At 55.2% G+C, this 21,898-nt stretch overlaps 1 protein-coding gene and 3 gene segments (V, D, J or C); all 4 read left to right on the top strand.

Annotated features, from left to right (window-relative positions):
• Positions 1–21,898, top strand: part of LOC137673632 (M1-specific T cell receptor alpha chain-like) — a 242,080-nt gene that overhangs the window by 16,366 nt on the left and 203,816 nt on the right. The gene's annotated exons all lie outside the window — the stretch shown is intronic.
• LOC137673922 (immunoglobulin heavy variable 3-48-like) lies at positions 1,371–2,289 on the top strand. The segment is given in 2 exon segments: positions 1,371–1,428; positions 1,949–2,289. Coding segments are annotated over 2 exon segments (399 nt in total).
• Positions 8,121–8,985, top strand: LOC137673921 (Ig heavy chain V region 6.96-like). The segment is given in 2 exon segments: positions 8,121–8,178; positions 8,645–8,985. Coding segments are annotated over 2 exon segments (399 nt in total).
• Positions 19,959–20,881, top strand: LOC137673920 (Ig heavy chain V region 6.96-like). The segment is given in 2 exon segments: positions 19,959–20,016; positions 20,544–20,881. Coding segments are annotated over 2 exon segments (396 nt in total).

Here is a 21,898-nt window from a genome sequence, read left to right as displayed (position 1 = left end):
AGTTGTGCTCACAGTTTGGTAGCACTGGGGATCCAAAGACAATTTGGTCTGGGCAGCCCAGAGCCCAGGCAGGACTCAGCTTGGCCTGTTCTCCTCATAGAACAGGACAGGAAGCCTCCTGCAGCCACATAGGTCCTGTTTCCCACAACAGGTTTTCCCACCAGGACAATCATAACTGCAGTAAATTGGGGATCACCACACTGGATCTGAAGGACACCTTCTTGTATCCTGCCAAGAATGACATGAAAAGACACCCGAGGGTGCCTTGGCAATTCCAACTACTTTACCACCTCTCAGGTTTTCGGTTCAGGGTTGGCACAGACCAGACCAGTGTCAAGGGAGTAACAGGGCTATGACAGGAGCATAGAGTGGGGTGAAGGTGGGGCAGGCAGGGGACACAAGGGTACAGGCAAGGCAAATGTGGGGAAAGGGGAGGGCAGCTAGGATGGAGCAGTTCTGGCTATGTGGTCTTCCATGTTCATGGGATTATTTCCTATCCCAGGAAGAATGACAAGGAGACTTGGTTCCTGAGGGCCTGAGCAGGTCCTGCTGCAGCCCCAGCACCTCCCTATCAGCATATCTCACTGCCCACCTATGCTGTTGCCTCAACGTGGAAGGCACAGCAGACATAAATGATGTCAGTGGTCACACCAAGGACAGCCATACAGCTCAGCAGGAAACAGGGGCAAGAAGATGTGGGAAGGATAATCCTGGGGCTTACAGGGCTGGAGTGGCCGTGGGGAAGGGGGAGTTCTGCGGTGTGGAAAAGAGATGTGTGGGGAAAGACGACAAGAGTGTGGGGGTGGTTTCGCACTGTGTGTCTTGGTGCCCGCGGGCAGGGGCCGGGAGTGAGGGCAGGGCGGGCTGGGGGTGCGGGGCACGGGGAGGGTCGTGCGAGGGGACGCTGCGGGCCGACAGCCCGTCCCTGGCGCTGGGCCGGGCCGGGCTGGGCTGGGCTGGGGCTGGGTCCGGCCCCAGCTGCGCCTGGCCGAGGCGCCGACCCCGTTCCGCAGGGCTCGGCAGGGCGACAAGCCGGGACAGCGCCGGAGCCGCGCCGGCAGCCACGGGCCAGGAGCCTTGGTGTGCCGGGGCGCCGCGCTCCTCCTGTGGCCGAGGCCCTGCCCCGCGTCCCTCCCCGCGCCCGCCCTTCTCCTGCCGCCAAGGGGCCGCGGCACCGGGGGGCCGGGCCGGGCCGGGCCGGGGCGGGCGGGGCGGGTGTGCTGGGGGCGGGCAGAGGCGTGGGCGCTGCCCCGGCGAGGGGCCGAGGCGGCGGGGCGGGCAGGAGCGGGCCCGAGCGCGGCTCCGCTCGGCTCGTGTGCGGCTCCCGCCGGGCGGTGCGGGCCCGGCCGGCCCCGGCGCGGCAGGGCACGATGGCGGGCGGGCTGGGGCCGTGGCTGCTGGCCTTGTCCTTGGCCGCGGGGCCGGCAGGTGAGAGGCGGGCGGGGAGGGCAGCGAGGCCGGGGCTGGGCCCGGGGCTGGGGCTGCCCGCGGGCGGCCCTGCCCGTGCCGGGGCCCCGGGGCTGCGGCTGCTGCCGCGCCGGGCGCGCTGTCGCCTGTCGCTCGCCTTCGTTATCGGGGAAGGGGGGAGCGGGGGGGGACAGGGAGAGGGAGGAGGAGAGGGAGATGGAGATGGAGGGAGAGGGGGAGGCAGAGAGGGTCGTAGAGACGGAGCCGGAGAGGCAGAGAAGAGGGGGAGAGGGAGAGCGGGAGAGGACGGGGCGAGGGAGGGGGAGGCTTTGGGCGAGCGGGTCGGGGCCGGGGTGCCGGGAGCAGGCGCGGCTGAGCCCCGAGGAGGGCAGGCGGGGCATTGGCCCGGGCGCGGGGCTTTGCCGGGAGAGAGGGGGGCGGCGGCTGTGGCTGTGTCGGGGCGGGGGGCGCCGGGGCGGCGGGTGACCGTGGCCGGGCCGTGGGCGCGCCCTGCCCGGCTGCCTGCGCTCTCCGTCCGCAGGGGTGTGGGCGCAGCCGAGGCTGGTGGAGGCCGGCGGAGGGCTGCGAGCGCCCGGGGACTCCGTGCTCCTCTCCTGCCGCGGGGCCGGCTTCGACTTCGACCGTTATGAAGTTCTGTGGTACCGTCAGGCACCCGGTGGCAGACTCGAGTGGGTGTCCTACATCAGCAGTTACAGTGCTAGTACAAAGCAGTACGTGACAGCAGTGGAGGGTCAAGGCACAGTGTCCCGGGACAACTCCCTGTCAGAGTCATCTCTGTCCCTGCGTGCCCTGCACCCCCGGGACTCTGCTCGCTACTTCTGTGCTGTTGCCACGGCGACAGGAAATCCAGCTGAGCTTTAACACAAACCTGCTGGGGCCCAGCACAGGGTGCGAGAGCTGTGGGGCAGGTGTATGCTGGGGCAGCTCAGGACCGTTCCCAGGGAGAGAGTGGCCATCACTGTGCATCGCCTTTCAGCAAGAACTTCTTTTCCTGCGCTGCCCCTTTCCTTCTCCTTAGCCGCAAAAGCAGTGCTTTATTATGCGAGGATGTTCAGCGTATTCCTTGTCACTCAACAAGCCTGGACACTCTGCCTGCCTGCAGCCACCCTCTGCCTTCCCTTGGTCCCCTTCTCCCTGGGGCACCAAAAAAGCTTGGGATTTAGCATCATCATTTCCTGCGTCTATGAACTGCTTGTGGCCATATATGTGTGCCAGTCAGAACAAAGTGGTGAGCAGGGTACTTGGAGACCTTGCGATGCACTTACAGCTCCAACACCTCCTATATTTATGTGGCCTGGTATTGGCAGTGTCCTGGTGGACCCCTGCAGTACTTGGTGCAGAGCAAGGGCCGGGGAGGCTCCTAGAGCCACACAGCCCCTTTTGTCCACCAGAGGTTTTCCTGGCAGGCTGACAAGAGCTCTGGGCCCCTGATCATCACTGGGCTGGAGCTGGGGGACAGTGCGCTCTATTACTGCGCCGTGCAGGGACCACAGCGAGAGTCACTTGGGGCATGCCTGATCAACACCAGCTTCCTCCTCTCCTGCTCTCCCCTCCTGCATGTTCACGGGGGTCATAGACCATGTCAGGGGTGAGTCAGTGAATGGGCTGTGGCTGGGGTCAGAGAGAGACAGGTCTCTGTGGCTGGGTGCTGTCAGTGGTCCAGTGATGTGGGAAACCTGAGCAGAGCAGATGTATGGGCAGATAGGAACTGGGGACAGGTGAGCAGAGGCTGCTCTGGCCATGTGAGATCACGTGTGCTCAGGGTCATTGCCCATCCCAGCTAAATGGATGGGGTGTTACAGGAATGTGAGGGTGCCCCAAAGAAGAAATTAGCATGCTCTTACAAGCTGGATTTTCACAGAATGGTTGAGGTTGGAAGGGCCCTCCAGATGTGATCTGGTGCAATGCCCCTGCTCAAGCAGGGCCACCTAGCGCCAGTTGCCCAGTGCCATGTCTGGACAGTTTTGAATATCTCCAACATGGAGACTCCACAAGCTGCCTGGGCAACCTGCACCAGTGCTCAGTCATTTTCACACTGTGACGTTCAGAGGGACCCATCTCTGTTTTTGTGCCCATTGCCCCCTGTCCTGTCTGTGGCAAACACTGAGAAGAGCCTGGCCCAGTCTTCTTTGCACCTTCTCTTCAGGTATTTCTCTACATTTATGAGATCCTCCATGGGCCTTCGTTTCTCCAGGGTAAACTGCCCCAGCTCTCTCAACCTTTTTTTCAGGAGAGCTGCTCCAGTCCCTTCGTCATCTTTGTGTCCCTTTGCCAGATTCTCCCAAGTATGTCAGCCTGACCTATTGCTGCCTGTTCACCCTTGTCTCACGAGGTTGAAGGTGTCCTTTCTCAGGTGCAGAGAGGCCACAGGCCCCACGGTAGGGAAGGTCTCAGTCTCACACGCTCACCTGCCATATCTCTGGTGTACCCATCAGCGACAGCAGCTACGCTTGGGACTGGATCCATCAGACTCCTGGCAGAGAGCTGCAGCATATGGTGTTGCAGTGTCCTTTCATGGAACTGCAGCAGATTCCTTCTGTTGCCACTGTTGGCATGCTTGCAGTAGAAGACTGTGAAGGGAAGTGTGGTTGAAGGTCTGAGACCATTTATGGTCCAAGAGGACCTATTGTGGGAACTTCAGTGGCTGTATGGTGAAGTGCAGGTTATTACACATTGCCAGGGCTCCTGTCCAACATGGCCCCATTTTTCCTCCATGGCTTGGTTGTAGAGCTCTGGGATCACGGAGATGCAGTGTGGTAGCCTACAGGAGTACTGTAGTGGATGGAGCCAGGCTGTTTAGGAAAGACAGATCAGCAACGGTGACACTGTGGTGTGTGGCTACTAGAGTTCACGTGATCAGGAAGAAGAAGTAGAGAAGGTGTAGTGGGTTGACCTTGGCTGGACACCATGTGCCCACCAGGCCACTCTATCAGTCCCCCCGCCTCAAATGGACATGGGAAAAAATTTCAATGAAAGGCTCATGGGCCAAGATAAGGAACAGGAGATGAGCCAGCAATTATTGTCACAGGCAAAACAGACTCAGCTTGGGGATATTAATGTAATGTATTGCCAATGAAATCAGAGTAGCATAATGAGAAATAAGAACAAATCTAAAAACACCTTCCCCTGACTTCTTGCTCTTTCGGATGGACTACTCTTGAGCTCAGCACTGGAGAGACTGTGGACTGCTGCATCCACTCCTGGGTTCCCCAGCAAAGGAAAGACTATGAAGGGTCGTGAAGATGAGGAAGGGAGCATCTGACATACAAGGAGAGGCTGAGAGAGTGAGGTTGATTTAGTGTAGAGAAGAAAATGCTATTGGGGATTTGTCACTGTGTGTAAGTACCTGAGGCTGTGTAGTCTCCATTCTTGGAGATACTCAAAACTGAACAGGACAAGGTTGTGTGCAGCCTACTGTCCCTTACCCTGCTAGGCAGCTAAGCCCTACACAGCTGCTTGATTTGTCACCCACAGTAGGATGGGGGAAACAATCAGAAGGGTAAAAGTGAGCAGACTTGTGTATTGAGATGGAGTTTAATAAGCAAAGCAAAAGCTGCACGCACAAACCCAGCAAAATAATAAATTCATTCTCTACTGCCTGTCAGCAAGCCATTTCCAGGAAAGCAGGCCTTCATCATGCATAACGGTTACTTGGGAAATACAAACGTCACAACTCCCAGTATCTCCCTTTCCTCCTTCTTTCCCCCACATTTTATTGCTTCTCATGACATCACGTGGCATGGAATATCCCTTTGGCCAGTTCTGGTGAGCTGTACAGCTGGTACAGCAGAAGATTGCAAACAGAGAAGGCCTTGGCACTGCATAAGCACTGTTCAGCAATAGCTAAAACCTCAGTGTGTTATCAACATGGTTTTGGGCAAAAAACTTTGCAGCTGCCCATACAGGCTGCTATGAAGAAAATTAACTCCATCCTAGCTGCACCCGGTACACCTACTCAACACCAGTTGACCCTGCTTGGAGCAGGAGGGTTAAAGTCTTTTCCAGACGTCCATTACAGCCTCAACATCCTGTGAGCAGAACTGGCTCCTCTTCTGCTCCTTTTTCTAACGGCCCTTCTGGGGAGCCTGAAAGGACAGCATCAGGCCTGATGGCAGGCAGAAATTTTAAGAGGCAGCTTTGGGGTCTGGAAATGGTTTGGGAGTACTCTTGCGTCCTTGTGCTTCTGACTGGAGGGAAGAATTCTAGTCCTTCCTCCTGACCTCATGCGCTGCCAACATGCCACCATGTACCCCCAGCAATCCTCCAGCGGTGGCCTCTGGGTGTGATTGAATTCCCTCCTTTCCCCTCTGCCCAGGAGCCCTGGCTCCAGCAACAAGCTGTGGCCAGCAGTAGGTCCCTCAGGCTCCAGGGAGCAGCCAGTCAACTGGTCAAATGGGGATGCATGTTATTCCCCATCCTTCCATAGCCAGGCTCTGGGTTTGTGTACGTGGTTGTACAACCCTGTCACTTGTGCGTGTACGTGTGTCTGCAGCTTTACAGAACAACACAGCATAGGATCTAGCAGAAGGCCACACACCATAAAAACAGGAGATGCCAGAAATACAACAAACGTAAGCACGCTGAATAGCTCTCCTGACTGCTCTGGGTGCTACTTTTTAACTGCCTGTATTACTTTTGTATCACTTCCATATTTCTCTCTTGTTCCAGCTTGGAAACATGTAGCCAAAAGAGGGGAGTCAGTTTTCCTCAACACTCCTGTAAAAAAACGCTGTTTCTGGAATTCATCAGGGGAGAACCTGTGAAAGGGAAGATGCTAACTGCAGTATGAGTTGCTTAGAAGAATGAAGAGTACCTGAGACTATGAGCTTTTACCTCAGGGTTGATGTGACCTGAAGACCCAATCGAACCCGCCTCATCCGGACTCAGAATAGCCCACACCAACAACAAAACAGTAGAAGATTCAGCCCTCGGTGGAACCAGGCATATAACCTTGGCCAGAACTGCAATCACCCAGAATAAAGGCCAAAGCCCCCCACCTACCCAAGACATGGGTTTAGAAGAACAAAGATTAATACAGCACTGACCATTTATCAGTACCACCTGCATGGGACAAGTGTGTACTGATCCTGCATAGGACAAGTACATACCGATTATGCGAGTACCCCTCACTGACAAGCCGCATATGTGAATCCTGCTTTCCTCTCTGTCAGGGTCCTTCTCTGCATTAGGCGGGGGTAGGGCTATGCGCACAGCTAAAGTGTAAAAGAATGAATTCCCTTGGTAATTCTGTGCTCAGGGTCCTTGCCTCCCTCCTTGGATGGCAAAGAACTGACATTCCATAGCCAAGTCTGAGCTTCAGTTTTCCCCTTTGCCCTGGCACATGTCACCTGCCAAACCGTGAATGTGCGTGTGAGTCTTTCAGAGCACCACAGGAAGGCTGAGGTTGGAAGGCATCTCAGAAGGTCACCTAGTCCAAGAACCCTGCTCCAGCCATACCACCTACAGCCAGTTACCCAGGACCATCTCCAGACAGCTTGTGAATACCTCCAAGCACAGAGACTCCACAGCCTCTCTGGGGCAACCTGTGCCAGTGCTTGGTCACCCTGACAGTGAAAAAGTGTCACGTTAGGCTGCACATTGCCTCTTGATCTGTCACTGAGCACCACTGAAAAAAGCTTGGCCCTGCCTTCTCTGCACCCTCCTTCGTATGTTTCTCAACATTGATAAGATTCCCCCTGAGCCTTCTCTTCTCCGGGCTAAACAGTCCCAGGTCTCTCAGCCTTTTGACACGCAAGACATGCTCCAGTACATGAACAAGTTCTTGGCCTTCACTGGTCTCTCCCTGTATGATCAAGTCTCTCTTGTACTGGGGAGCCAAGAAGCAGAGCCAGTACTCCAGGTGTGACCTCAGTAGTGCTGAGAAGATGCGAAGGATCACCTCCCTGTCCTGCTGGCAACATTCCCCTTGGTGCAGCCCAGGAGACCATTAGCAAGTTGTTGTCCACCAGAGACCTTGGGTGCTTTTCTGAGAATGTCATTTCCATCAGACTGGCCCCCAGCCTGCCCTGGTGCCTGGGGTTGTTCCTCCCCAGCTGCAGGACTTTGCTCTTGCCCTTGTTGGACTGCATGAGGTTCGTGCCAGCGCACTTCTGCAGGCTGTCGAGGTCCCTCTGGATGGCAGCACAGCCCTCTGTGTGTCTTGGTGCCCGCGGGCAGGGGCCGGGAGTGAGGGCAGGGCGGGCTGGGGGTGCGGGGCACGGGGAGGGTCGTGCGAGGGGACGCTGCGGGCCGACAGCCCGTCCCTGGCGCTGGGGCCGGGGCCGGGGCTGGGGCTGGGTCCGGCCCCAGCTGCGCCTGGCCGAGGCGCCGACCCCGTTCCGCAGGGCTCGGCAGGGCGACAAGCCGGGACAGCGCCGGAGCCGCGCCGGCAGCCACGGGCCAGGAGCCTTGGTGTGCCGGGGCGCCGCGCTCCTCCTGTGGCCGAGGCCCTGCCCCGCGTCCCTCCCCGCGCCCGCCCTTCTCCTGCCGCCAAGGGGCCGCGGCACCGGGGGGCCGGGCCGGGCCGGGGCGGGGCGGGTGTGCTGGGGGCGGGCAGAGGCGTGGGCGCTGCCCCGGCGAGGGGCCGAGGCGGCGGGGCGGGCAGGAGCGGGCCCGAGCGCGGCTCCGCTCGGCTCGTGTGCGGCTCCCGCCGGGCGGTGCGGGCCCGGCCGGCCCCGGCGCGGCAGGGCACGATGGCGGGCGGGCTGGGGCCGTGGCTGCTGGCCTTGTCCTTGGCCGCGGCGCCGGCAGGTGAGAGGCGGGCGGGGAGGGCAGCGAGGCCGGGGCTGGGCCCGGGGCTGGGGCTGCCCGCGGGCGGCCCTGCCCGTGCCGGGGCCCCGGGGCTGCGGCTGCTGCCGCGCCGGGCGCGCTGTCGCCTGTCGCTCGCCTTCGTTATCGGGGAAGGGGGGAGCGGGGGGGGACAGGGAGAGGGAGAGGGAGGAGGAGAGGGAGAGAAGAGGGGGAGAGGGAGAGCGGGAGAGGACGGGGCGAGGGAGGGGGAGGCTTTGGGTGAGCGGGTCGGGGCCGGGGTGCCGGGAGCAGGCGCGGCTGAGCCCCGAGGAGGGCAGGCGGGGCATTGGCCCGGGCGCGGGGCTTTGCCGGGAGAGAGGGGGGCGGCGGCTGTGGCTGTGTCGGGGCGGGGGGCGCCGGGGCGGCGGGTGACCGTGGCCGGGCCGTGGGCGCGCCCTGCCCGGCTGCCTGCGCTCTCCGTCCGCAGGGGTGTGGGCGCAGCCGAGGCTGGTGGAGGCCGGCGGAGGGCTGCGAGCGCCCGGGGACTCCGTGCTCCTCTCCTGCCGCGGGGCCGGCTTCGTCTTCGGGGATTATTTCATTCGGTGGTACCGTCAGGCACCCGATGGCAGACTCGAGTGGGTGTCCGTTATCACCAACTACGAGGGTGGGACAAAGAAGTACGGGGCAGCAGTGGAGGGTCGAGCCACGGTGTCCCGGGACAACTCCCTGTCAGAGTCATCTCTGTCCCTGCGTGCCCTGCACCCCCGGGACTCTGCTCGCTACTTCTGTGCAGTTCGCACGGCGACAGGAAATCCAGCTGAGCTTTAACACAAACCTCCTGCCAGGGTCTCAGCTCTGGGCCTCGAAGATGGAAGGTAGGTGTGTCCCATAGATGTTCAGGGTTGCTCCCAGAGAGTCATGTAGTGATAGCATGCAGTTTCATTCTGAGAGGGGCGAGATACATTTTTCCTTTCCCCAAATAATTTCTCCCCCTTCCATTTGCCTTCTTCCCATTTCTCAACCCAAATCTCACTCCTCTCACACCCAAAAAATATTTCAATTTTAGAAACAAGTTTTACTACTTCCATCGTTTCCCTGTAGTACAGGTACCCAGTCATGGCCCGACTGGTGAGGTGTGTGAATAGCCCTGCTGTGCTTTTGGGCATGGCTCAGGCTGACTCAGTCCAGCCCATGAGTTTTACTCCCTGAGGTGCGAGCAGAGGAAATGGGGAATGTACACAAGAGGGTCATTTGCTCTCCCAGCACTGAGACTGTAATGGGAGCAACAGCTTGTGAGCGTGTTTGCAGCTGCTGGTTCCTGGAGATCAGAAGCAGAAGCTCGGGGAAGTGGTAGAGAAGGTGAAGCAATTACTTGAGCTATTCCTGCCTGTTTGTCCTTGTCTCCCGGTGTTGCACATGCGTGTTCTCAGTTGCAGGACAGAGGCCTCAGGCCCCGTGGTAGGGAAGGTCTCAGAGACTCACGCTCACCTGCCACATCTCTGCTGTACCCATCAGTGACAGCAGCTACTCTTAGGACTGGACCCATCAGAGTCCTGGCAGAGAGCTGCAGCATACAGTGTTGCAGTATCCGTTCATGGGACTGCAGCACATTGCTTCAGCCTTCGAGACCCAAGTCACCAGCTCTGCAGACCCCTTCAGGAACCAGCTGTCGCTGGAAGTGCTCTCACCATTAGCTGCAGGCATGGCCACCTATTTCTGCAGCAGCAGAGAGCTGGAAAAGGGCACAGTGCCTGAAACACAGGCAGGGCCAGGGCAGAACTGGACGTGGAGGGTTTAATTCCATCCTGTTTTTTTGTGGTTGGCTTCAAGGCAAGTCTCTTGCCAGACTTACCAGGTCTAGTCTGGTATGGCTTTTCCCAGAAATAGGAACAGAGGTGCAGCAGCAGCAGCAGAGTGTCCCACAAGCACACACAAAACCATGAACATGTTGTTAACCTTCTTCCTTCCTTGTCAGTTTCCCCGAAAGGCAGAAAGCGACAGGGAAAGAGGTTTGCCTAGGAGCAAACACAGCGAGCACTGAAGAACCAAACTTTGAACATGGAAAGCCAGAGCTGAATTGAGTTTTGAAGCCTCATGTTGTTTAGGGAGCCCCGGAGTAGTGCAAGAGCAGGAGCTGAGCTGCATAGCATCTTTTCCTCTGGACATGATGAATAGTTAAGATGGGTGACTCTGCGTCAAGGCTAAGCAGGTGTCCCATGCTGTGGTCGTAGGGGGAGCTCTGGGTTCCTGCTGAGTAGGAAGAGCATGGAGAAAAGTGTGTTCCTGCTCTGCTGAGCATCGCCAGCAGCCTGGTCCGTGCTGAGTCCTGTACACATAAATTTTAGGAGTTGAACTGTAAGTCTTGATCCTGCACATCTACCCCAAAGCTTCAGTGCTAAGCATATCTTGGATCTTACCTGCCCAGAGCCCTGTAGGTCCTTTGATTCTTGGGGCATCTGGGAAGGCTTTGACAGGAAGAGGCAGCAGGAGAAGTGTCAGCACGAGGAGTGAGTGGAGAAGTAGGATGTCGGGCCAGAGCTGTTGCCGCTTGTCTGCGGCAAGCTCCGTTCGGTTGCTGGCTGGCCTGAGGCTATCCGCACCCCAGGGCCATTGAGCACTGACACCAATGTGAGGATGCAACAAATGGCGTTTATTTAACTGCGCAACAGCCTTATATAGTTGTCTTGTCCCGTACGAACTTGCATGATACTTGCACATCCTGCTCCTTTCGCCACGCCTACCTTCCGTTACAGCCCAAGATTTTCCGATAGCCGTACCCTAATGTACCTACATTTCCCCCTCCCCATGCTTCAAGTCATGCAAAGTAAAGCGTATCGCTGATTCTGGAGCCTTGCGTCAAAGCGTAAGCGTAGCTGGCGGATACAACATCCCGAGCCCAGGTTCTCCAGTAAGATTCCCCTGCAACTCCTGAGATGCAAAGCAAAAGCAAGCTAATCATGAGCGCATTGTTCAAAGCTTTTGTTTCACTCAGCAACGGTCGCTGTTCCTCATCTTTCTTGGCGCCCCGCCGCTTTACCAGACTCTCTGTACTGTCATGACTCCTCACGTCTGAAGGTCGAGGCTGGTGCTGTTTCGGCTTCCCCCACAGGTACTCCTGCAAAACATAAAGCTCGGACAGCGTACATATTACTTCGGGTTAGGATCTTGTTTTAAATCAGGGCGCAAACAGCGTGTAGGGACCCACTGTATAACATCATCCCGTTTGATGGCGGCATACCCCCTCCCGTGGTGTAGCAGCTCCCAACCTGTTTCCCACTCCGCTGTCCCAGGGAACCGAACCTTGACTGGGGGGCCCACTTCTGGCACCCCTGGACCCCAATGTCGCCCAATTGGGGCACGCTCTTGGTCTCCCCGGGCAAAATGATTTAAAGAATAAAGAGGGCGATGTAAAATGTGAGATTGGTAGTTGACAGGAGTTACGTCTGGGAATCCTTCCCCCTCCCCAAGAATCTTAATTCTGTGTTTTAGCGTCTGATTAGCACGCTCTACAATGGCCTGCCCGGTAGAATTATACGGAATGCCGTGTTTGAGCGTGATACCCCACCGCTGACACCACTGACGTGTGGTATGAGCAATAAAACAGGGGCCATTATCAGTTTTGATCTCGACAGGTAGGCCTAGCCAAGCGATTGCAAGATTCCAATGTAGCTGAATGGAGCGTGCTGTTTGTTTCCGATGCGGGGTGGCCACAATCATCATACTGTAAGTGTCCACGCGCCTCTATATTAGTTCTGATTGGCTTATGCTTAAAAGCTATATCTTGCAGGTGCAGCATTCTTTCTTATTTTTCAACTTCCCCCATATCTTGTTGGTCTCATAGCCAAGGCCCTTGTTCTGTATTATGATTAGCTAGTTCATCACCACCCCATTACCACCCACTGAACATGCCTGGACATAGCTCGTTCAGTAGCTCGTTCCCACCATTGTCCCGTGGGAACCCCACAATTCCCCCTTTTTGTTTTTGAACGAGCTATGTCCTATCTCGTCCTTTTTGTTTTTGTTTCTTACTCAAACCCGGTTCCCTGTGTCTCACAGAGCCCAGTCAGAGAATCCCAGCCTTGATTACCCATAAATCCTGCTCTCTGTTGTTGTGCCAAAAAGGCTGTATTGACCATTCGTTGCACAGTTTTCTGCAAACATGCAAACAAACAGGGTAACACAAGTAGGATAATGCCTATTATAAACATTCCCATAAGCAGACTCTATCTACAAAACATGCAGTTTACTTCAGAACATACTGTTATTCTCTATTATTCTAGCTGAAAGGAAAATTACTGACAGGAAAGCTGATTCTGTTTAAAGGTAACACAGATCAGGCCTTTTAGAGCCTACTCTGAGGCCTACTCTTGCTAAACCATTGCTAAACCATCCGGTATCAATTTCCCCTTTTGGAAGTAGTTAGATTTATTATCTCACTACTTCCATATACTCTACTCAATGATTGTCTCAGCACAACCCATGCAGATCCCTATGATAACTATAATCACAACTACATAAACTATTCCCTCTAATAATGTGGCTAACCATCCTTTTAGAGACAATCCACCGTACTCCTGCGCCTGTAGAGACAGAAGCATAACCTCGACCCATTAGTAATAGTTCCCCTGGTCCTAACCACTCGTTAGTACCTGGTTCCCTATACCACACTTTGCCTTTGTTTTTCACATAGCTTGCTCCCTGTCAAACTGCCTCCCAATGTATTACAATTGGGGGTCGCTCCTTATCTCCTGCTAAAGTTAAATGGTTAAGTACATAAACAGCTTTTGCAAGTCTCTCAGAAGGTTCAGTCACCTCTCCCCCTTTTTGTTTTTGCAGAAGCTGTTTCAATGTACTATGAGCACGTTCCACAATCGCCTGACCTGTAGGCGAATGAGGAATCCTGGTGACATGTGTAATACCCCATAGTTGACAAAATTGACGAAAAATCTGTGAACAGTATGCTGGTCCATTATCAGTATTAAGTTGTTGTTTTAGGATGAAAAGGTGGAAAAACCCATTCTATGATTTGCTGTTTAATGTCCGGTACCTGCACAGTCATTGCAGTAGAATTTGTAAGGTCAGAAACCAAAGAGTCCACTCGAGCATTGCCTTCTGCAATAAACCCAGGCAAATTAGTATGATTTCTTACATATAAAACATAAAACAATGCTGTTCGGATTTGAATTTCTTGTCACAAAGCTCGCAGCAATTCAAAAACACACTGATTACATATATGCTCTATAACAGATCTATCCAATTGCTTTATAATGCCAGCTACATATGCTGAATCAGTAATCAAATTAAAGGGAATGGGAAAATTCTGAAATATTTCTAATACAGCTCGTAATTCTACCACCTGAGGTGAACCCTTTTGTTGTACTACCATAGATTCCCACTTGCCATCAGAATACCAGACAAGGCCCGCCTTGCCTGTTTTCCCAGATCCATCCATAAAAATGGTAATTCCATCCACAGGAGTGTCTGCGCACCACACTCCTGTGGCAATTGGAAGTTCCACACTCAATTTTATAACAGGATGGGAGGGCAAGTGGTAAACAACCTGTCCCGATAAATTCTCCATAGCTGTTTGCAAAGCAAAGCTATTAGCCATACACCACTCAAAATATTGAGCTGCAATAGGAACGGTTAGTGATGCAGGGATCTCTGGCCACAAGCTCCCGACATCGCATCCGTCCTTTGATGATAATCTGTGCCAATAGCTCTGTAACGAATCTGATCATTCTGAATTCCATTGACCAATTATTGCATACGGAATTTGCCTATCAAACAAAGTGATAATTTGTATTTCCTGATTCAAATCAATACGATGTACAAATTTGGAATGTAGCCTGCTTTCTATTTCTGTAATCAGTTGCTGTACCTCTGAAGTAGTGTGTCGTGGTGCTGTTAAAGTTGTGTCCCCTGCTAACAATTGGAATAGAGGCTGCAATTGTGACAACGTAAGCCCCAAGTACGGCCGCAGCCATAACTTGAGCCTTATGTTCCACAGTACCCACTTTTGCACATGCCTTTATCATAGCATTCAAATCTGTTTTTTCAGGTAAAGCTTCAATGATCTTTTGACAATCAGCATTAGCATTATCCCTGTTTGCCACAGGTCCAAGGCTTGGCAGCCGCACAGGTTAACCCTGCGTGGAAACACCAGTCCTGCGCTCCCTGCAGTTTGGGCTGCGAGTTGACTGCTTAGGCCTGGAACTGGTTGGGAAGATTCATTTGTGTCAGCATACACTTCCCCCCCCACGTTCTTTCTCCAGTTTCCCTGCACTCTGCAGCTGGTTGTTATCAGCTGACCTTGAGCATTATACTGAGACCTGCACAGCTTCACAAAATGCCCCAGCTTCCCACAGCAATGATACATCAAAACAGAGTTCTCTCTCCCACTCAGCTTCAACTTCTTAAGGCAGTTTTTCTTAAAGTAACCTTCCTGTTCGCATGTATAACAACGATGAACTACCTTAATTGCCGCCGCAAAAGTTTTTGCTAAATACTCCATCTCAAATGTGGTGGTTCCTACCTTCCTGCAAGCATCCATTAGCTCAGTTAAGGTGGGGTCATGATTTGCCATCCCCGCAACAACCCCTCTGCAGTCCTCACCTGTGTTGTCCCTCGCCAACTATAGTGGCAATGCTTCTCCCACAACCCTCCAGTCCAACAGTTGCCAAATATTTCCTCCCTCAGGACCCGCACCCACAATCACCGGATATGCTTGTGGAATTATAACTCCTTCTAATAACGCATCACGAATAATTCCTTTCCATTTCACTCCTCCCTCACCTCCCCCCCCTTCCCCTGTATACGCGGGCGGACGCTGACCCTCTCCCTCACCTCCCACATTACCAGATGGACGCAAACCTGCCCCCCCGCCCTGATCTAAAGGTGGAGTAGGGATTTGCAAAGGAGGTTGAGGTGGCCCTAATACTTGTCCCAAACACAGAGGGGGGTTTTGGGGGAGACATAGTCACGTGTCCCAAGGCGTTGGCTGAACGATGCTGCTGCAATTCCGTCTTTAATTCTTCCAGTCGTCTACCAAGCTCTGTCATGTCAAGTTCGTGTCCATTTCGTGATGGTAACAGTCCTTTAAGTCCTTGTGACTCTGGTACTGCTGACTCCGTAAACAACGAATCCGGTAAAGGTGGATACGAAGCATGTTTACCCTCCTTCTTGTCCTCCTGCTCAGCCTCATCCGTAGAGAGATCAATGAGAGGGAGGGGGTTTCGGCCAAGTCTCCTGTTCAGCGTCTGAATCAATTAGTTCAAATCGAGTTCGTGTTTTAGGACGCACTATCGGTTCTGATGGATCTGTATCTATTTCGCTCACTCCCCGCTCCTCAGCTTTTTTCGGAGCCGTCCGTACCCACGGTGATAAAGGAGCTGCCACCGGTACAGCCACCGGGGCCGTGGGAGGTTTTGATCCCGCAAACCGTGAGTGGGTAGTAGACGTCTGCGGTCCTAAAGCCATAAAAGCTGAATGTGTGACTTCTCTCTCTGCTTTTATTCCTTTTAACGCTTCGCTAACCAGCTTCCATGTAGCAGACAATTTAAAGGCTTCCTTATCACCACTTGACACTGCATTCCAGAGAGAGTCACCAATCTTCTCCCATAAAGGCACTTCAAAGACATCATTAAAGGTAGTAAAATGTCCTTTATCTTTTGCCCAGAACAGTAACTGCTTTAACGCAGCTTCATCGTATTTAATTCCTCTCTCAGAGAGTATATGTTGGAGGAGTTTCACCACTGCCACTTCTGTCTTGGTCAGGGTAGACCCCATGTAAACACGTCCGAGCCGCATCCCATGTCGCCCAGTCCTCCCGCGCAGCCCGTAGCAGCCACAAGATAACTCCCCATGTTTTTAATTCTTTGGCAGAACCCGCTGCCATAGCTCGCTCAGCGAGCTGCATCGAGCACCGCTCCCAGGTATTCGGCTGTAAACAATCAGCCGGTCCTGCCACCGCCCCCCCCTTTAACGAGACGGTCCACACACTGGGCTACGTCTTTCGATTTCACAGAAATCTTAAATTCCCCGCCCAGTAACGAAATCACCTTTATCAAGGTTTCCATGGTTCGCGAACCCACTCCGACCGCCTGCGGTCCGCCAGCCCAGAAATCACGTCGGGGTCACCATTTGTTGCCGCTTGTCTGCGGCAAGCTCCATTCGGTTGCTGGCTGGCCTGAGGCTATTCGCACCCCAGGGCCATTGAACACTGACACCAATGTGAGGATGCAACAAATGGCGTTTATTTAACTGCGCAACAGCCTTATATAGTTGTCTTGTCCCGTATGAACTCGCACGATACTTGCACTTCCTGCTCCTTTCGCCACGCCTACCTTCCGTTACAGCCCGAGATTTTCCAGTCGCCGTACCCTAATCTACCTACACCTACTTTTGTCTCTGTCAGGGTCCTCCTATGCTTTAGGCGAGGGCACAGCTATGCGCACTGCTAAAATATAAAAGAATGAATTCCCTTGGTAATTCTATGCTCAAGGTCCTTGCCTCCGTCCCCAGGTGGCGAAGAACTGACTTTCCATAGCCAAGTCTGATCTTCAGTTTTCCCCTTTGCCCTGGCACATGTCACCTGCAAAACCGTGAATGCGCCTGTGAGTCGTTCACAGAATCACAGGAAGGTTGAGGTTTGAAAGCACCTCAGGAGGTCATCTGGTCCATCTCACCTGCTCAAGGCAGGCCACCTACAGCCAGTTGCCCAGGACCATCTCCAGACAGCTTGTGAATACCTCCAAGCATGGAGATTCCACAACCTCTCTGGGCAACCTGTGCCTGTGCTCGGTCACCGTGACAATTAAATGTCTTTCCTGATATTCAGAAAGATCCCTCTGTGTTTCTGTTTGTGCCCATTGCCTCTTGACCTGTCACTGAGCACCACTGAATGGAGTCTGGCCCTGTCTTCTCCGAACCCTTCTTCAGATGTCAAGATTGGAAGCAGCCTGAGCTGCAGCGATCATACACTCGTGGAGTTCGCAGTCCTGAGGGATATGGGACAGCAAAGAGTCAAGTCAGGACCCTGAATTTTAGGAAAGCAAACTTCCAGCTGATCAGAGAGTTAGCCAATGAGACCCCCAAGAAAACTGTCCTTAGGGACAAGGGAGCAGGAGAGAGCTGGCAGATCTTTAAGGCTGCTTTCCATAGAGCATAAGAGCTCTTGATACCCCTTTGTAAGCAATCAGGAAAGGAAGGCAAGAGACCAGCATGGCTGAGTCAAGACCTCCTGGTCAAACTAAAGGGCAAGAAGGAAATGCACAGGCAGTGGAAGCAGGGACAGGTGTCCTAGGAAGAATAGAGAGATGTTGCTCATTTGTGTAGGGACGGATTCAGGAAGGCCAAGGCACAGCTGGAGGTGAACTTTGCAAGGGATGCAAAGAATATTAAGAAGAGCTTCTGTAGGTATGTCAGTCAGTAAAGGAAGGTCAAAGAAAGTGTACCCTCCTTGATGAACATGACAGGCAAACTGGTATCAATGGCCAAGGATAAGTCTGAGGTACTCAACACCTTCTTTGCCTCAGTCTTCACTGGCAATCTCTCTTCCCACAGCTCTCAAGTGGATGGATCTCAAGGCAGGGACTGGGGGAGCAAAGCCCCTCCACCTGCAAGAGAAGATCAGGTTTGAGAGCACCTGAGGAACCTGAATGTACATAGGTCTATGGGACCTGATGAGATGCATCCCAGAGTCCTGAGGGAATTGGCTGATGTAGTTGCCAAGCCACTCTCCATGATATTTGAAAAGTCACAGCAGTCAGGTGAAGTCCCTGGTAACTGCAAAAAGAGAAACATTGCACCCCTGTGTAAAAAGGAGGACCCTGGGAACCACCGACATGTCAGCCTTACCTCTTAACCTAGGAATATTATGGAACAGATCCTCCTAGAAGCTATGTTCAGGCACATGAAGGACAGGGAGGTGATTTGAGACAGCCAGCATGGCTTCATCAAGGGCAAGTCTTGCCTGACCAACCTAGTGACCTTCTATGATGGCGTGACTACATCAGTGGACAAGGGAAGAGCTACTGATGTGTCCCCATTTAGCCTGCACCCAGGGCTAAACAATAACCAGTTGTTCTAGCACCCAAGACCCTTCCCCAGCTGAGAAAGGTAATTGAGAAAAGGAGGGAGACCCATGGGTTGAAATTTAAATAGATTTAATGAAATATGGAAACCAGTATCAATACTAATACAAAAGACACAAAGTTATGCTCAGCCCATAGAGTGGTGCCAAGTTCCTCCAGAGATCAAGACCATTGAGAAGAGAGGAGAAAGAGAAGAAAAGAAAGCAGAGCAAAGAGCCCCATATCCCCCCCAAGCTTTCCCATTTATAGTGAACATGATGTTAATGTTATAGAATACACCTGTGGACCAGCCTGGCTCAGCTGCCCTGGATTTAACTACTAATGTCCTAGATCACCATACCAAAGCTGGCCACAAACTGAAAAAAAATGTAAAAGAAAATTGATTCTATAAATTTTATACCTGCAAAACCAGGACACAATGTCACCTGTCTGTACTTCCCTAAGGCCTTTGACACAGTCCCCCACAACATCCTTGTCTGTAAATTGGAGAGATATGGATATGATAGATAGAATATTCCGTGGAGAAGGAACTGGCTGGAAGAACAAGGTCAGACTGGACAGGGCTCTGAGCAAGCTGATCTAGTTGAAGATGCCCCAGCCTATGGCAGGAGGGTTGGACTAGACGACCGTTAAAGTTCCCTTCCAACCTAAATGATTGTATGATTCTAAAATTCTATATGTTGACGAGACACCCCCTCCGAGCCTTCTCTTCCCAGTGTAAACAGTCCCAGCTCCCTCAGCCTTTCCTCATGGAAGAGATGCTCCATTCCATAATCATCTTTGTGGCCCTTCACTGGCCTCTGTCCAATATATCCAGCTATTTCTTGCCCTGGGGAGCCAAGATGTGTGACCTCACCAGTGCTGAGCAGAGGGGAAGGATCACCTCCCTGACCTGCTGGCAACACTGCTCCTGGTGCAGCCCAGATACCATTAGCCCTCTTTGCTGCCACACTACATTGCTGGCTCATGGTCGAGTTGTTGTCCACCAGAGACCTTGGGTGCTTTCCTCTGAAGGTGATTTGCATCTGAGTGGCCCCCAGCCTGCCCTGGTGCCTGGGGTTGTTCCTCCCCAGCTGCAGGACTTTGCTCTTGCCCTTGTTGGACTGCATGAGGTTCGTGCCAGCGCACTTCTGCAGGCTGTCGAGGTCCCTCTGGATGGCAGCACAGCCCTCTGTGTGTCTTGGTGCCCGCGGGCAGGGGCCGGGAGTGAGGGCAGGGCGGGCTGGGGGTGCGGGGCACGGGGAGGGTCGTGCGAGGGGACGCTGCGGGCCGACAGCCCGTCCCTGGCGCTGGGGCCGGGGCCGGGGCTGGGGCTGGGTCCGGCCCCAGCTGCGCCTGGCCGAGGCGCCGACCCCGTTCCGCAGGGCTCGGCAGGGCGACAAGCCGGGACAGCGCCGGAGCCGCGCCGGCAGCCACGGGCCAGGAGCCTTGGTGTGCCGGGGCGCCGCGCTCCTCCTGTGGCCGAGGCCCTGCCCCGCGTCCCTCCCCGCGCCCGCCCTTCTCCTGCCGCCAAGGGGCCGTGGCACCGGGGGGCCGGGCCGGGGCGGGGCGGGTGCGCTGGGGGCGGGCAGAGGCGTGGGCGCTGCCCCGGCGAGGGGCCGAGGCGGCGGGGCGGGCAGGAGCGGGCCCGAGCGCGGCTCCGCTCGGCTCGTGTGCGGCTCCCGCCGGGCGGTGCGGGCCCGGCCGGCCCCGGCGCGGCAGGGCACGATGGCGGGCGGGCTGGGGCCGTGGCTGCTGGCCTTGTCCTTGGCCGCGGGGCCGGCAGGTGAGAGGCGGGCGGGGAGGGCAGCGAGGCCGGGGCTGGGCCCGGGGCTGGGGCTGCCCGCGGGCGGCCCTGCCCGTGCCGGGGCCCCGGGGCTGCGGCTGCTGCCGCGCCGGGCGCGCTGTCGCCTGTCGCTCGCCTTCGTTATCGGGGAAGGGGGGAGCGGGGGGGGACAGGGAGAGGGAGGAGGAGAGGGAGAAGGAGGAGGGTGATGGAGGGAGAGATGGGGGGAGAGAGGGTCGGCGAGATGGAGCCGGAGAGGCAGAGAAGAGGGGGAGAGGGAGAGCGGGAGAGGACGGGGCGAGGGAGGGGGAGGCTTTGGGCGAGCGGGTCGGGGCCGGGGTGCCGGGAGCAGGCGCGGCTGAGCCCCGAGGAGGGCAGGCGGGGCATTGGCCCGGGCGCGGGGCTTTGCCGGGAGAGAGGGGGGCGGCGGCTGTGGCTGTGTCGGGGCGGGGGGCGCCGGGGCGGCGGGTGACCGTGGCCGGGCCGTGGGCGCGCCCTGCCCGGCTGCCTGCGCTCTCCGTCCGCAGGGGTGTGGGCGCAGCCGAGGCTGGTGGAGGCCGGCGGAGGGCTGCGAGCGCCCGGGGACTCCGTGCTCCTCTCCTGCCGCGGGGCCGGCTTCGTCTTCGTCAGGTACTGGATGTGGTGGTACCGTCAGGCACCCGGTGGCAGACCCGAGTGGGTGTCCTACATCAGCCCTGATTCCTCACACATTCTATACGGGCAGTCAGTGGAGGGTCGAGCCACGGTGTCCCGGGACAATTCCCGGTCCGAGTCATCTCTGTCCCTGCATGTCCTGAACCCCTGGGACTCTGCTCGCTACTTCTGTGCAGTTCACACGGCGACAGGAAATCCAGCTGAGCTTTAACACAAACCTGCTGAGCCCAGCACAGGGTGCAAGATCTGTTGGGCAGCTGGGTGCTGCGGTGTGGGTGAGATAGGGCTCAGGGCTGTTCCCAGGAACTGAGGGGCCATCACTGTGCACTGCAGGTGTTCCTGTCCTTTCCTGCAAAATGAAGGATATGTAATTGATCCCCTACTAAAATAGAATATGATTGTGATAAGCGGTATAAAAACAGAGCAAAACCTGACATAATCTTGTCCCCACTCCTTCTCCCCGCTTCCCAGGTTCAACTTCAAACCTGACTCATCTACCTCCTCTCTCCATGTGGCACAGGGACAATGGGGAATGGAGTGTGGGGTCAGTTCATAGCTGTTGATGCCTACTCTTCCTTCCTGCCTCCCATGGTCTGCAGACCTTCACAAACATCTCCAGGGTGGTTCCTTCCCAAGAACTGCAGTCCTTCAGGATAAACCTGCTCCAGTGTGGGCTCTCCATAGTCCCCAGTTCCTGTCACGGTCTTCTCATGTGCTCTGCACAGGATCCCTTCACTGGCTACAGGAAAATACCTGTTCTACCATGGTCTCTTCCACAGGTTGCAGGGCAATCTCTGCTGTGGCACCTGGAGCACCTTCTCCCACTCCTCCTTCACTGAACTTGGTGTCTGCAGGGTTGTTTCTCACACTTTCTTTCCTCACTTCTCCCACAGCTGCACCCTCTTTTGACTTCTCTTCAATATCTTGCTCTGTAGGTGTTACCAGCTTTGCTGATGGGCTCAGCTTTGTCCTGCAGGCGGTCTGATGCCAAGCTGGCTGGAACTGGCTGTGTGTGGCATGGAGCAGTCCCTGGCTTCTTCCCATGGAGGCCACCACTCCACTACAGCCCCCTGCTACCAAATCTTTGCAATGGACAGCTAATACATGGGTGTCACAGACCATCTCAGTGCTGAGTGAATGAGTGGGCTGTGCCTGGGGAACAGATTGTGGACTGCTCATGGCCAGGTGGTATCACAGGTCCAGAAACCTGAGCAGAGCAGGTCTGTGA

The sequence above is a fragment of the Nyctibius grandis genome, chromosome 26 (assembly GCF_013368605.1).
Source record: "Nyctibius grandis isolate bNycGra1 chromosome 26, bNycGra1.pri, whole genome shotgun sequence".
Taxonomy (NCBI): domain Eukaryota; kingdom Metazoa; phylum Chordata; class Aves; order Nyctibiiformes; family Nyctibiidae; genus Nyctibius; species Nyctibius grandis.
This window is presented reverse-complemented; position numbering and strand designations above follow the sequence as displayed.